The 16937-nt window shown below is 42.9% G+C and overlaps 1 protein-coding gene across 1 annotated transcript in view; it reads left to right on the top strand.

The window, feature by feature from the left end:
- Positions 1-16648, top strand: part of LOC8034224 (unconventional myosin-Ia) — a 121354-nt gene extending 104706 nt beyond the window's left edge. Inside the window, exons 25-31 of the mRNA XM_040502041.2 lie at positions 2485-2571; positions 7866-7997; positions 9961-10067; positions 10150-10285; positions 11898-12050; positions 13281-13408; positions 16495-16648. Coding sequence (XP_040357975.1) covers positions 2485-2571; positions 7866-7997; positions 9961-10067; positions 10150-10285; positions 11898-12050; positions 13281-13408; positions 16495-16618 — 867 coding nt within the window. The 3' untranslated portion in view covers positions 16619-16648. The remainder of the gene's footprint in view (positions 1-2484; positions 2572-7865; positions 7998-9960; positions 10068-10149; positions 10286-11897; positions 12051-13280; positions 13409-16494) is intronic.
- The last annotated feature ends 289 nt before the right edge of the window (positions 16649-16937 follow it).

The following is a 16937-nucleotide window of genomic DNA, read 5'->3' as shown; positions in this document are numbered from 1 at the left end:
TTCTGACAAGATTTCTGTAAGAAGAAAAATTATCCCGTCTATATTTTCCCCACTTTGGTTCTCAACATATGCGGTGCTTTTTCATTTGCTTTTCGGTGTGTATTGGTTAAATAAGAGCATTTTTATTTAACGACGCGACGGCAGCGTGTGAAATGTAGCAGCGACGCACTTTCGTATTCCTTCAAGGTACAAAACACCATCCGGATTTTACTAGGTTCTCTTTTAAAAATGAGTTTCCACAAAATAAACGTGATCAACAAATCCAAATGATAAACATCGCAAGACGCATGAAGTTCGTTGCTGAAAACGACGAAATACATTTCCGAGAGAAAACTGATTTCTAGAGCGATTTAACCTGAACTTCATCTGTCTTTAGCACGCCCCTGCTTCTGGAGCTGAAATAATGTCAATTTCCAGGCGCCAGTGAACCAGCCATAACTTGATGGCTATTGTAAAACTAAGACATTAATGTTTTGTTTGGATGATCTTTTTTTTTATATGGCCCGTCATGTGAGGGTAGAGATCGGTGACAAATCCCGGGAATGCGTTTAAACCAGTAATAACGAGAGACGAATAAAGTTGCGTGTTACTCGCAAATTTAGTTATGGTTAATTTTTTTGTAAATATAATTTCGCATATTCATTATATACTTTATAATCAAGCTATTCAGACGCCCAAGAAGTCTTTTACGAAAGGCGACGGAGCAATCTGGCTTATTTTGATGAATCGTTTTACGAACGAGTGGCCAGGGGCTCTATATTGAAAACTCGGCAAGAAAGTCAGCAAGATCGTCCACCGCGCGATTGGCCAACGCCGCGCCATGATTGGCCAGTGCCAAGGTCAAACGCGGCATTGGCCAGTCGCGTCGATTGGCGATCTCGCGGGCTTGGCCGCCAAGTGTCCAACATAGAGCCCCAGATCTAACACAAATTTAGTTATTGTTTCAGGCTAAAATTTTACCATTGCATTTGCCTTTCAGCTGGACATGGTAGCAAGAGGGCAAACCTTGTACCCTATTTTCTTCTCACTATCTTGTATACTAAAAGGCTTTGCTGCTTTTGACAAAAACGTGGCATCTGTGCGTATCTTGCTCCTTCATAATGTGTCTCTCAGCATAAGGAAACTGGCGTAGAAACTAAGCGTGCGAACAAGAGTAACATGCACCAACGACATATTTGACCCTGACTTCAGAGGGCGCTATCTTGATCTAGGTGCAGCAATTGTGCGAAAATACAAATTACTCGCTAAGGTACCTCGGTTACATGACAAACTACAAAGATTGATAAAAACTAGGCTGACTTTTTCTAGGTGCCTAAAATGAAGAAAGGCGCTCACCTTGCTCAAAGTTCGATGGTTGGCCAGGGAGGATCTCGCGCGCACGCCAAATCAAGGAACTCTGCCCTCGCGGTCGGCGCGAGCGGGGGAGTCTGCGGCGGCCGCAAACTGCATCAGTCGCGATTGCCTACAGCAGTGCTAACGGTTTTCGTCTCGCCCCTTCACTGTTTCTGCCACGCTTGGCGAGCATTTATAAACGTGTTTTACATGGAAAAGTGCCTGCTTTCAAATATTTTTATATCATTCAATTGAGAACGCCAACAGTGGCGTACCAACTTGTTTTTGAGTAAGAGGCAAACCTGAACCCCCCCCCCCCCCCCCCCGCACCCGCATGGGCGGGGCGGTCCCTTGGTATGCCCCCTCCCCCTCTGAGAACTGGGGGGGGGGGGGGGGAGCGCAAGCGCCCCCCCCCCCCCCCCCCCCCGGTTGGTACGCCCATGAACGTCAAGTTCGCTCCTCGAAAAGACGAAAGCAGGAACCCATTTAGTGTTAGAAATTAACTGAGCTCACACGTCCCTCACTGATGGCGTGACGTTGAAGTAGTTGGGTGGTAGTCACGGTGGTGGTAGTACAGCTGTACTCACTGACAAGGTGAGAAAGGCAGAGAGGAGCTCCAGTTGTTTCCTGCGCGAGCTTCATACTTTCCACAATGGTTCGGCGCCTCGCGCACTTCGAGCGCGCGCGCGCAGTCAATGCACTATGGTAGGCAAGGAGCGCGTGTTGGATCCCGTGCGTTCGAGAGATATTCCCCGCCGTTCTCGCTTTCTCATCGACTATAACAAAGATACCTACTGGTTCTGATAGTTTTTTGGTTTCAGAGCGTGCGCAGAGGAGTTTTGTGACAGGCGTCGGTCGATTTGACTGGCTCTAAGCTGCGTCCATCCTCTACTTTTTCTTTAAATAGAGAGCTCTTGCTTGCACAATTGACGTTGCGTTCACCTACCGGCAATAGCCGCGCGAAAAGCACTGCTTGCCCTCTCCGACACACAAGCGCACCGCGTGTGCCTGCCGAGTCCCGCCAGTGTGCACGAGCCCAGCATGCGTTCCTCACCGTCCCGCCGCTTTGCGTCTCGCACTACCGTTGGCGGCTCCTATGCCGAAGCGCGTGACGTGGCCGTGTATATGTGTGTGTGCATGGACATGTGCAAGACGAGGGAGCAGTTCCACGACGTCGGGCAGTCGAGGCGAAGGGAGTGGGCCGCCCGCGTCCTCGCCCGGTGCTACCGCTTCTCGAAGGTGAGCACGGACGCTCGCTTCCTCAGGCATGGTCTGCGATGCACCAGTGCATGCGCGATTGCACTCCGATGCATGTTCACCCAAAAACGCGAAGCTACGTATCATACTGACAGTGGGCATGCTTCCGCTATGCAATCGGTTTCGAACTAGTTCCCTAGGACGTAATGTCGTATAGCTCAACATAATCTTGTCATGGCACATCCAGTCGTTCAAGTCACCAATAAAACTCAGTTTGACGGAATGGATTTAATACGGAAACACCCAGACATCCGCCTTAAAAAAGCAGAGTTACCATAACCTTCGGTGCGTCAAAGCAAGCTTCAAGGGATGTGCCTGGGTTAAGTCATCTACTTGTATTGCAGGTTTTTGGCATACATCCTCATGAAGAAGTGCAAAATAACAACGATTGAGGTTTTCACAAATAAGATTTGTACGTAACAAGGTGTTGAATTGGGTGAGTTGGTAAAAGTTTGACATGGTGGGTGTAACAACTTCACGTGCGTACGTAGTTTGCACGTAGTTTGTGGCATCTCCTCAGGCCTGTACTGGCAACTTAGTTCCGTTCCGACCTGCTTCATTCCTTACGTGTTCTGGCTACCAGTAACCGTGCATTGGAAGCAGGTTGGAGAAACATTGTTGCCATACTTGAGTGATCACCAGTGAGCATTCCGCTACGTACAGATGTACTCAACTTCCGCTAGTCAAACTTCATACCGCGACCAACTATACTCTCGTCCATGTTGCAGGTTGATGCGTTTACTGCCTTAGACATTGTGCATTAAGAATCTCAATGGGAGGTGTACTGTTTTCTTTTCGGGTGTTCGTTCTCATGGAATGCTACTGCCAACAACCGTGCTACCTCAAGTAATCCTGCGACCTCTGTGAATAGAAATATGAGGGTTCCTCAATTCCATAAATTTCGTAACTTCAAGCCAGCAGGAAGATGACACCCCCTTATTTTACACATTTTATTTTAATCCAGTTATTTTCATTCGTTGTGACGCTTATGAACTGCCAATGGCTTACCAACAATGCAGGAAAATATTAGTAATGGGCTAATAATGGTTCAAACACTGGGGAACTATAACGTTAATGTGAATATTGATTTCACTTATAATATTAGATGAATGTTGCAAAAGTGTCATTGACTTAGTTGCATTAACGCCGTTACCAAGAAAGGAGATATATCTTTGAAACTCTTTCGAAAGGATGAGTAAATATGCATGTGTCCATTGCTCCTGACAAACAATACCGAGTCGCTGGGCTGTGTAGGATTTGTAATTGGCGCAGCATTGTTCAAATTATCCTGCTTTGGGGTCGGATGTTTACGGCACTAGTAAATATGTACCACGGTGATTTGTAAGTTAAGCATTATTTTGCACTAAACGAGAGGGCTAAACTTTGAGATTAAACTCACTACGATTGAGAGTATCGCACTGCATGTTACCACCACGCTAGAACTTGGAATCAGATGGCTTTACATCTCAAGAACATTTTGTGCACATCGAAGCATTTTCAAAAGGAGCAGCTAACCTTTTGAGCTGTCATTCCTTAAAAATCCTTTTGATGCTAGGTCATCCAGCGACATATGACGTCTAATAAAAAGTAAAATTTCGAACGACAGGCTTTGATCAATTTGTAAGTGGTATTCACTGGCCCCCATCGTTGCGTCGGCTGCTGGTAAACGCTAATCAATAGCGAACATGCAAAACGGACACACAACAAGCAGAAATGGTATAACATTAAACGTTTCCTTTTCAGTCGGGTGCAACTAAACTCCTGCCCAACGTATGCACTAAACGACAACGACATTAAGAATAAGGACCAGCGCCTGCGTTCGATTTATATAGCCTTTTTACCATATCCATGTGCATTTATGAAAGACGGGAAAAATGCCTGTTTGTTCGTTTGTTTATTTTCTTGTTGGGATTTTTGCTCTATAAAGAAAGTAAAGAATATCCAGCTATATATGGAGTTTTTTTCAGTCTTATCCAAAACTTGTCGAGACGTATATTTCTCGATGTGCAAAAATTTATATTAGCGTATGCAAAAGAGAATGTAACGAGCGACTCCGTTTGTCTGAAAACATGTGTAAATTGAGAAGGTTTTTTGTGAAAACAAAAAACTCATATTTTGCGGGCTATCTGGTCGTAGAATGTTCAAGGAACTTTGTTGAAGCATATCAAAAATCAAATAAGTTTCTAAATCAATGCTAATTTTACTTCCCACTTTCGTCAACTTGTGTGCTCAGAAGATAACTTATACATCAATATGTGATCATGAATAACTAAATTGTGACAGGCGTACTTATGGAAGCTCCAAATACTATTACACCTTTTGTTCCCACCATAAGTGCAACTCTGCAAGGTCTGCCGTCATCATTGAATGTTTTAACCTTCAATTTAGTTAAGAAGTTTTAGTAAAACACGCGGGAAAAATAAAAATATAAAATTTAGAAATATGCTTATGGTAGACAATTCGCTTTATAGGTTTAACTCGGCCCATCAATTTTTGTGGCTGATGTGATGGGTCTATTCGGAGGCTATTTGGGCCGTCAGGCGAGACAAAAAACTTCCCGATGTGTTCATTGTTTTATGGAAACATTGCTGTCACCTCTAACATAACACTGTAACAATCTGACGTTCTGGCACTAGATAAGGGATTCATAGTCTTCTGCTAAAAAGCTTCTCAAAGTACAAGGCGAATTTATAAAAGTATTGCAAATATTGGGGCCTTTGTTGCGTTACCAATTTGGTCACGTGTCAGAGTTTCGTAAATAAATCTAATGCTGTGGGAGATATGGCTAAGGACGCGCAGCTTTATTTTTGTGTGTTTTACTTTGAGATACGTAAAACATGTTCTTCTTATTTATATACCCAAACTGACTACTTGTTAAAAGTTTCATTGACACCAACTTTCAGTTCGAGGTGTCTCATGTGTGTTCGGGCGTTACTTACATTTTTTTCTTGTACTGTCTTCAAAAATTTGCCAAGTGCACTGAACGGTATACTTCACTTTCGCCGGTTCTTTAAAATCGTTGGCAAAACTTATTGGTTTCCATACATAGGGTGTTTAAGCGAAGACTTAAAAACTTTTCTACCATAAAACGGGTTGAGGAAAAAAAAATTTTTTTGAGAACAATCTGCAAGCTATGGCGGATGTCAGGGACTGCGAAAAACATACAAATCACTTAAATATTTATCAAAAATTTACAAATTTGTCTTTTAAGTAGTGGAAACAAAAACATCGTTTCACTTAGAGATTTGCTAAGCGTCATTGAAATTCACTAAATCATTAGACGTACACAAAGTACGTGTGAAGCGCGGGAGTGCGTTGAAGCTAGCACTCGTGCAGCAGGTACAAGGCTGGTAATAAGAAAATGCGGATAATAAGGATATAATTCGGGTTTTCGCATCGCCAGCAGTGCCTGTTGCGAAAGAAGAGCACTATTGGATATTTTCTCCTGATTCATTTGATACGTCAGGAAAGTGCCATATCTGCCATTTTAAATTAAGACACATTACATTCCCTTTGTTGCTTTGCGCTTCTCTCACCAGAGAATTGTGAAATAGGTGTTACAATTCCCTGATTTACGCTTACGCATGCTATGACCTTAGGCCTGTGCATTTTCGTGTTATGCAATATTCGCTTGTTTTGTCTCGTAAATACTCCTTAACCATGTGCTTAGGTAGAAATAGTATTCATGCATGCGTGTTTTTATGCCTAAATCGCTATCGTGCAAGCCTGCCGATTTTTATGAAGTTTATAGTTTTGTAAATTAGGTTTAAAATAATATTGATTGTGCACGTATGAAAATCTTATTCCGAGAACCTATCTCACAAACATTATAATACTAAAAAGAAAGAATAGAAATAAACGCCACAGAGAAGCCGGTAAAATGTTTATTGAATTGTAAGTAAGCAGGTTCACTATTCCCACGTAAAGCTTTTGATGACCATTCTTTCTTGTTGACGATTGAACCCTCATCTTTATTTACAGAAAAAAATTTCTCTCCGCTTAAGAATGAATAACACACTGTTTCCCCGGAGCAGTTCATTTGAAGCGGATGTCATACTTTACATGTTTAATATTACAGCTTTCTTTCAACAAGCCTCGAAGACCTAACCAATTTCAACAAATGGTTAAAATGAAGCATGCCAAAAAAGAAAAATAATGAAAAACTGTGCTGGCATGTTGTTTAAACAACTAACCTGTTGATACTGAAATAATACACTAGACATTTAACCGCTTGCATAACTTTACCTGTTTATTTTCGCTTATATTGACGAAAAGGTTAAAACTTTATTAAATATTTAAAGAAAACGTGTTGTACAAAACCCAGAATGCTGATCATAACTGCTTTTAATTTTTATGCTTTTTCTATTGCTTGTGAGCAAAGTGCTGATACTTTGCGCGCTTTCTAAATGACATCTTGGTTTAAACAATTCCCAGCACCAAACTCTAAGTGACGGCCTCACTTAATGTTAACATATTTTACGTGTGGCCTGGTCTAAAGTTTGCTGAAATAACGACTTTCCGTTTTGTTTGTTAAAAGAAAAATCTTTAGCGGAAGTTGCGACGAGTCTTTAGGCGCCTGCATCAACTAAGTGGCTGAACATTCTGAGTATTTCAGCTTTCTACATAGATACACAACTGTTCTTTACATGAAACGTCGTAGTTACTTAGAAAGCAGTGTGGTCTGTCTAGACTTCCAATAAGCTATTTATATTGCATCTGCCTTTCTGGAATCCCCTCGTCATTTTCTGTTTCTGAAGATCATTTAATTCTCCTTAATACATTTGTTCTTGTCTATCACGTAGTTGTATACATAGTTATATTTATCACGCACAAAGCTTCCACAGCACCTTTTTGACAAAATGCCTTGAATGGTCATAAGTAACAGTAATATACGTGGTCACTGACCTACAATGAAATTGACGCGCTCCCAAACTAGAGTCAAGAATACAGGATACGGAGAGGGAAGATCTAACCTTTGCTTACGCCAATATTCAGTGTCTTCTTTTCTTTCAATAATATCGGATAGACTTTGCCCACGTTAGGTTTGGATCTAGAGATCTAAAAAAGTGAAGTCAATTGCTTAGTGGTTTATCTTACTTCTGTACTTTCTGTTAATATTCCGTTAGCTCTGACAACGTCAGCGTACCGCGCCAAAAGTTAGTTTCGCCTTCGTCAGAATCGGGGGACCTGTTGTGAAGCATGATGCAGTTATAAAGCAATGAGCATGAAAGCACCGCAATTCGGAGAATCTTTAAGCAGCTGAGGGTGCCTTTCAGCGTCGGCGGTACCTGCTGTGGCTGGCACACAACCTACCCTCCGAGTCACCCCTGGACCGGTCGTGGCCGCCGGCCCCACGCTTCCTCCATACAACCAGTCACATCCTGAAAAAGATGTACCACAAGTGGAGGGTGGGTAGATGTACCACCAGTGTAGTAGGCCTCTCGTGGAAATTGGATTGAACTAAGACAACTCACGTGTGGCGTTTTAAAAAGTTGTTTTTCATTGCAGTGGAATGCTTCTGCAGTTTATTTTATACTTTAATAAACCAATAGAATACGACTAGGAATTGCCCCCCCGCCCCCCCATCTGTGGGTCAAAATAATCCAAGATATTTTCTCTGCTTTACCATAACCTTAAACCTTGTTTCATTTTATCTATCATCTTGGAGCTCCTTGTTAAAACTACTTTTTTATATTTCTCTGTACCTTCACTCCGACTTTTAAGATAAGTCTTCCTTGCGTCACCGATTCTTTACTTCAAGTTTCGATTTCGAGCAAAAGTTGATTTTGTTCTAGTTTATTTAGTCAGCCGTTTTACAGGCAATGATTCTTTGGTAAACAATTGCTCTTTCACGACCTGTGTGCATATTTCCTTTCCGTGCATCGTGTATCATTCTTTTTAGACCTCAACTTCCCTTTTGCCTGGAAACACAACCAAAGAGATTGAGCCTCCTGGAAAACATTGGTGCTAATAACATTTCAAGCATCAACCACCCCTTATTTTGTAGGGAGTTTGTGTAGCGAGTAAACTATTCAATGTAGTAGCTGCCAGAAGCAAAAATAAGATGTATGTAAAACTATATGTACTATCACGATCAATATGAGTGTGAGCACCTCTCCGCGTGGCGCCCGGTACTATCAGTACCACCTATCGCTTTTCCCATGAAGTATAAAGGTGCTTAGCGTGCGAGACACGTTGCCTACAGCGATCGTTTCACCACTATGCACTTCCGGATCGTCTGCTAGCGAAGAACGATCGGCACATCCGCGAAACTGATAACCACTAACGCAGAGCATTTTCTTGCCATGTGCGCCAGCAAAAATACCTTATATAAAAATTTCTGCAGGGTAACCTTTTTCTTATCAATTTTAGTAAATTGTTCCTTTGACTCCGATAGCAATCTCCGATACTCCGCCGACGGCTTTGAGCCTGCATCATATTGTTATCGGAAGTATCCGAACAATCGAGTAAAGCTGCCGATTATTCACTTCGCGTGAGTTTTGCGATAGCAAAACTCCCCGAATCTCCACACGCAAGAAGTTAGAGCGGTGCAGGCGTACGTGAATTCCGCTCCCTGGATCATAAAAAGCAACGTGACAGAACGTAAATCAATCGCAGACTTCCCGAAGCAACTTCGGTGTCACTCCGAGCCTTTATGATGCGATAAGCAATGCACCACTTTCAGCAGCTTATGCATAATCCACGCGAGGAAAATCAGTCGTGGAAGACATATTACAATTGTTTGCCCCGTCACGCACACACCCGCGCGAGCGCCACATTGCGCCCGTACTTCAAATTGCGGATGACAGTGTCGGTACAAGTTGATGAGTCGGAACTGAAAGGCGGCACAACGAGCCCAAGAATCTACTTGTCTCGATCCCCCTTGCATCATAGCTTTACGGGGCATTCTATAGGGGGTGCTGATAGTACTGCGGGCCGCACGGAGCGGCGTTTACACTCCTATTGATCGTGATAATACTTTCAGTCTTGTTAATGAGGGACAGTAGAGATCTTAGATAAAGGATCAATTATTTAACTACACACCTCAAGGCCAACTCCTAACACAATTTTCTCTTGCACCACACTCTCCCAGACAGCCAGCGTAACGAAGGAAGAAAAAGGGGAACTGAGTATGGGAAGGAATTAAACTACCAAGAAAAAAAAAAGAGGGGAAAGCGCGAAATTCGTACATCGACGGTTGAACTAACTTAAACAATATTCTAATGCTAGAAGTTTGAGCCCCAGTCTTAATTCATTCACCCGGGAGTCAGACAAAAAACAGCTTTGAGTTACTTCAAAGTGTAGGATTTTGACCAGCTCACCTGTGCCCTCGCCACATTATCACTGGTGTGATTGTTTTTTCTCTCGCAGTGTTCCAAGTACAGAATGAGGTTTGACCAAACAGCTCGAAATCGAATGCGAGAAAAGGTCACCGCGAGCATCATCTTTAGGGATCGGAAGGCTTCCTACGCGAAAAGGTGAACAGTGGTTCTCGAGAATAGCTACATTTGTTTGCAATATAATATTGTTCATTCCCGGTATCCTCTTTGCGCCCTGCAGTGTATCTCACCCTTTTCGAGGGGACTATGTGCGCCTGCGCCAGAATGTCAAATGGAAAAAACTGGCCAGCGAAACCGGCGACCAGTACGTTGTCTTCGCGGACATCATCAGCAAGATTACGAGATCAAGCGGCAAGGTAAGCCTCTTTTTTTTACTTTTTTTTTTATTCGAAATTGTGCGATTTTGTATTCATTGAATGCTACCTTGGTAATAATGAAACGGACTACTCGAAACACAATTTTTTAAACAAGGGCACACCTTTGGTGGAGCGGTGCAATAGCAACGGGATTATTTGTGAAATAAAGAGGGTACTGCACGACATAACGAATATTTCACCGGGTTCCTGCTTCTAAAACAGTTTGTGTGTGTGTCGTTTTTGTTAGTGGTGCTTTAGTAACGGCGCTACACTCACACTTGTTCTCATATCAGATAAAATATCTGTGCTGCGTATTTGATCAAAGTCATAGCGCGATGCATTAAAGTTAATGATATAGTCAATCGCTCTATGTATAGGGGCTCATATATATGATATACAGTATATTATTTTCTAATTATCCGTATTAATCCCGCAAAGATCGATTACTAGCTGAACTTTGTCAGATAAAGCATGTAAATAGAATATTTTGTTGTACATACATGCATTTCGAGAATAAAACTTACCTGCGCCACGAATAAGAGTTAAAATTGTCATTAGATTGATTCCGTTAATTTTCATCCGTCACCGAAAACTCGTCCATTTCCTTTTAGTCAACTGTTGTCATTAGCGTGATGTAATCACATGACACCGACCAAAAAACAATGTACTGTGGCCACGTGACGGTGTCAAAAGAGACAGAAGTCACACGGAATCGCCTTTGGCAGCAGCCAGAGACACCAGAGAGAAGGCGTAGGTTTATCTAAGTAGTTCTGTCTCCAATACTCAATGCAGTCTCCAGAATTGCACAGCGGCACAAGCAACTTACTATTGTGAATAGTTTTTTTTCTAAGGAAAACAACAACAAAGATGTCTTAAGTTGTTTCGTAGCCGTTACTGGCATAATTTATATTATCAGTCGTATCTGACCGCTTCAGCTACTTTCCTTTTATTGCATCTGTAATTTCCCTAAAAGGCCCCTGAAAAAGTTTTTTAAACAGCCTTTTGTGACGCGCCTGTCAAAAAATGAATTTTACGTAAAAAAAAATGTTTTAGAGCAATATTGAGGGCGAGAGATTTATTTGAAATTCTGGGCGCAAACCCCATGACGTGACGGAATGGTCATTCGCTCTTTCCACCTCAACGTGAAGGCGAAGCCGATCCGCCTCTCCACGCGCCCGAAATGCCGAGAGAGAAAAGTGGAAAGGAGGTAACTACCGACTAAATCGCGCCTCGCGCAGTCAATATTGCTCTAAATCTTTTTTTTTTTTGCGTAATTTCTTTTTTACACGCGTGTTCAAATTAGACTGTTAAAAATATTTCATTTTTTTTTTTCAGATGCCCTTTAAGGTGTAACAAAAGGGAAATTCGTTTTTGCAGCTCATGGGGGACATCATATAACGAAGTCCTCTCAAAGCTGCCGATACATTTATGCCTCCAAGACGAGCTTCGCGGCTTCAGAGAACCGATTTCACATCAATGTCTTGTCTAAATATACCCGGGACATTTTGACAACTTTTTATTATAAATGCTATCCTCGCTTTAAAAACGTCCTATTGGTAGAAACGTGTTATTTGATACACATACTGGACCATATCTCTCTTGTGTCTTTCAGTGCGTCCAGGCGCTATTTGTCGTTAGCACCAACGCCATGCTGATCATGGACCAGCGAACGCTGCAGATCAAGTACCGCATTCCCGTGGGGGACATCTTTAGGATATCCCTCAGCCCGTTCTTGGATGACATCGCCGTGTTCCACGTTCGCACGGTGTGTTCAGCACTCTGCCCGACGCGTACATCGCGACGCTTCGGTGTCGGCCCCTTAATCGCAACGACGTACTGAGTCTTTTTGTTAGTAGGACAACACACAGGGACATGGACAAGGAACTGTAGGAACAGGACGAGCTTTGAAACAACAAATGTTTTAATCGACATAAATAAGAAAGATGTTAAATAAGTAGCCTACAAACAATACTAGAAAAAACAAGGAAATATCTGGGAATAATGCAGGAATGGAAATAATATAAATGAAAGGAAAATCCTATTTGATATGTTTGATATATAGTATCATTTATAGATTTCTCTTTCTGTTTTTCCTTCGTCTTGCCCAATAAAACGTCGGTTTTAGTCAACGCTTGCGCTGTCCCCGGTTCATCTTGTCCTTGTACTTCTCGTTTAGCGCTGTTTTTTTTTAAACTTATTTTCAACATGCGCAATAAACTAACCCTTCAGAACATTTTGACTACTCCTAGTTAGTCCAAAACTTTGAATTAACATTTTTTTCGATATATTGGGAACTACTAAGAGTCAGCCGTATCTAGTGTTTGCAATTAGGGTAAACCAAAAACTACTTTGAATTCAATTGTATAAGAAATATGAGAGAAATAGAAGATGCTCCCAACTGAATTCAAATTGGCGATAAAGAGAAAGTAAAATGTTGTTCCCAGATTGTTAAGTTTGCGGTCGTGTTACAGTATCTGCCTTTAGTAACATATTCTACACACTTTTTGACAAATAAAAAAATACCAAAAGGGCCGTAACATAAAGGTTTAAACGGTCGCCTAATCGCTAAAAGAAACAATTACGAGCCTAGCAACTTGCAAAATACAAAGTTTACACAAATGTGCACCGCGGTTTTAAGGTTACCGCGTTGTTTATTTGCGCCAAATTCACGCTTGTGACGTGTGAGTGTTGCCAACAAACGCTCATAGCATATTCAAGTCGCTTAAACAAAAATCAAACTGCATGGCACTTTTTTCACTTGTGTAAGGCACCGATATTATTTACGTTATGCTTGCGATTAACAAAGCTTCTTTCTCAATTCCAAAGATGGTCATGCGTGCGAGTTATCCCATGGCGCGTTCTTCCAGTACCTTGAACCCCTTGTCACAACCTTAGGTCGGGCCAGCTACTTTTCCCGTTTGTCGTGTCATTCTCGTCTCGTTCTGACGTTGTGCCGCATCTTTCGTTATTCTTTTACGCTGCTTCATTTACTTAGACGGAAGCCACCCGGAAGAAAGGCGACTTCCTCTTCGAGACCGGTCACGTGATTGAGATCGTCACGAAGCTTTTCTTGGTCATCCAGAACGCAACTGGGAAACCTCCGGAAGTTAACATCGCAACCGAGTAAGTCGCCCGTCGGCACCTTAAAGAGATTCAGGAGACGTTCCTTTATCGAGTGAATTCGTCACTGAAATACATAGTGACACTACATTGGCATTGTGATGGCACTTCAAAACGAGAGGGCATTCGATATGAAACAAACAGATTTTATTCATACAAATTATTTGCCTATAGGCTTCGTACAAAGAACGGTTTTTTATTCAGGAGATTCCATAAAAGGTTGAACATTTACCCGGCAAGAGCTGCTCCTGATAGGTTAACTGCATAAAAAAGAAGTTTCATCAGAGATATCGCTTTCCTATGATAAAAAGGGCAAAGTGGTAGGGTGTCATAGGTCCTATTGCTTGTTTCTGTTCTTTTTTACGATGGCCTTTTTTACGTGGTACCGCTGAGCCCCACCTGCGTGATCCGCGCTTGTTCTAATATATTTTCAAAGGCCTTATAAAATAATTGGGTTGTGATCGACTTCCTCTGTGTTCCTGAGTCTCGGGTTTTATTACCATGAATCATCAACAGCTCGCTTGTTTTTTTAAGTATCATTGCCGTCTTCTAGTGCAAGTTTTTCTGCAGTAAACCATGTGTCCTCTTTCTGTTTTTTTTTTTTTTGTGTGCGTGTACGACCGCATCTTATTATTACTTGACAGTCCCGTTGATCTCTGTTCACATGCCTCCTCAGGAAAAGCATAATCTTACCTCAACTATGAAGCCTTTTTATACAAATGTCTTTTTTATTCTTCATTTTCACAGGTATGCGGAGAGCAAGTTGTCTGGTTCTTCTACAGAGCTTGGGATGATGTCAGAACGCCGATCTCCTATTGGCTGATTGAAAAAATAGTGGGTATACCTCAAGGCATCTAGCATTGAGGTCTACCCGCTATCCTTTCAGTCAAAGCCAATCAGAGCTCGGCGTCGTCATGACGTCACCGCCACCCCGGCGCAAGAAGCAGACAATTTGCTTTCCGCGTAGGTTTTGATCTCACTTGTTCTTCACAGTGACAGAAGTTTCATCGTGGTGATAGGTACGATAGATACGACGATTTGAGAAGATGTGTCCGGTTAACAAAAGGAGCATCTGACAGGGTTGTTAGTAGCAATTAGATTAGCAGCGATCCGTTAATATTTTTTTTAATAATTGTTTTGTCCACGTACACCCCCATCCGGAGGGCTCGCAGCACAAAAAGTATTCCACTAGCGATCATTTCTGTAAAATATGGAGACATTTACAAGATGCTGTCCGGGTCCGCCGATGTTTATGGGATACGGGGGAACGGCAATGTTCCACACGCTGACAAGCAAAGCTAGCGAAGTCTTAGCAGCTGCTACCTTTAAAGGTGCTGAGTTAAAAAAGAGAAAAAAGTCTCCTCTTCAACAAGGAGGGAGGAAAAGCAGTCTCTTAATCTTCGAATGATGAAAAGCGTCAGCATCACCAAAACAACGACAGCAGAGACATTTCAAAGACGACTCTTTTTAGTTAAAGACTTCCAAAAGCAGTTGATCAATGACGTCTATCGTGCAACATTTCGGAAGAGGATTCCTATAAAACGGGAACAAATCCTAGAAAAATGGTGACCATTAAAATGCTCTGAATCCGTTCAGACTGAATGCGGAAATAGATATTTCTTAAGAGATAAAAATTCCTTTCCTGCAGTACTATAGGAAGTATTCACTGGACGCCATATTTGCGGGTGCTGTTTAAAGCTCATGCTGAGAACGAGCTCACATCAATAGGCTGCTATGAGCGGCACTCTTGATGGAGCGGAATGCACGTTGCAAAAGAACTGTGGAAGCTCGCCATCAGCACGCGCTCAGAATTCGCGCAGACAGCTATGGCCGCCAGTGAATACCCCCTATAGACGACTACAAGCAAGGTTACTGGTCACCGCCATGTCCCTGCTCGTGCGGACAAGCCCGTGAAATTTCAAGCTTGCCAAAAGCTATGTTTACGCGCAAGCTGCACGTGCTTGATTGAGCTCACGGGGCACCTGTCGAGGCGCCATATTTGCAATTTACTATAGTTCGTGAAATAACTAGCGATGTTTAAAAGTTTGCATTCCACGCTGTGCGGACTGGTGCATGCTATACGAGAACTTGTTTTGCAAAATCGCTTGTTATAACTGTGGATGTCAGTCAGTGTCGTTGGCGAGACAAGTTGTTCCACCCTGAATATTAATTAGCAAGAAAACCTGAGATCGCCAATCCGTTGTTTTAGCTCTCGATGTCCCTGTCGGTAACGCGCGAGGTAGCTGCGAACACGTATGCGATGTGAATAATACTTGCGGTTCCAAAATCATGGGAGATTTTCAGCAAACCGTTATTGTGTTCCGCGTACCGCACTACCGAAGCCTTTGAAGCTAAAGCCCCTCGATGTGTTTGCGCTTTAAGCGCGCCCCGCGGTCACCGTGTCACCCGGGCGCGCGCTTAAAAGCATGAGTCAAAGGCTCTGGTAGTGCGGTACGCGGAACAGGGTAATGGTTTACCAGAAGCCTCTGTTGCTACATATAAATAGGTTACTGTGGAGTAGGAATCAGGGTAACGATTCCTCCGAAACAAAACCGGGCATTCACACTCATTTAGCTTGTTTCAAATTATTACGAATTACAAATGGACACGAATCAACATTCGTGTTGTTTTATTAACGTGAAGTGCCACATGTTGAATAAATAACGAACCCCTAGTGCGGACTATGCGCCAGCCTCGGACGGTAGTCCGAAAAGTCTGTGCTGTACGCACTCAACGTTCACTGTGACTAACCTGCAAGACGTTTGTTTTTCAGCATATTCAGTATAGTGTTTCTTTTTCGCTTGTAAAATTAGTTTTACGCAGTACACTAGATCCGGAGGTGGTGGACGATACTTCTTTCATAAGTCGACTCCATTCTTTCGCCTTGGTGGCGTTGTCTGTCAATGTCTCGAGATTTGAGTATGGGGTAACTCACTATATTGAGACCCCTTTATCAATGTAAATGCCTTTTTACGATTGTATCGAGATCTGTCAGTGCCCCTTTATCGATGTCTGGCGATCTAAGCATGCGGTAATTCAATAGCTTATCTCGGTCTTCACCCCCTCGTCCTCTCCGTCCTTTGCCGCAGGTTCGAAGTTAATTTCGGCAAGGAGAACGTCGTCCTGGGCTTCCGGTCGTCGGTGATGACCGACGTCCAGTCCGGCCAGATCAAGATCTCCCGGAAGGGCAACCGGATGGAAGTCGTCTTATGAGGATCGCTTCTATAGGCGGCTTTTTTCAATTGCACTTCCAAGGACTCGCTCCCGTGGAGGACACTCTGCATGCACAGACGTCGACGCTGTTTCACTCAAATCTCGACTAGCTCTAGCCTAGCGCTCTTGTTACTTTCTCTCGCGATTACACGTATACTTGCCTTAGGTTTTTGCTCGGAGACCAAGCGTCTTGCACGCGCTCTGAGAATTCTCTTTCAGAGCCTGCCTTACGAAAAAAAACAAAATGAACTCCCGGCGCCGCCTGTTCAAGGGTCTTCCAAGACGGCGGCCCCCCGACATGTCAGTGTTACTGAACGAC

Source organism: Ixodes scapularis, unplaced genomic scaffold, assembly GCF_016920785.2.
Source record: "Ixodes scapularis isolate PalLabHiFi unplaced genomic scaffold, ASM1692078v2 PGA_scaffold0__279_contigs__length_252992795, whole genome shotgun sequence".
In the NCBI taxonomy this organism is placed as follows: domain Eukaryota; kingdom Metazoa; phylum Arthropoda; class Arachnida; order Ixodida; family Ixodidae; genus Ixodes; species Ixodes scapularis.
The sequence above is the reverse complement of the archived record's forward strand: the minus strand, read 5'-3'. Positions and strand labels throughout refer to the sequence as shown.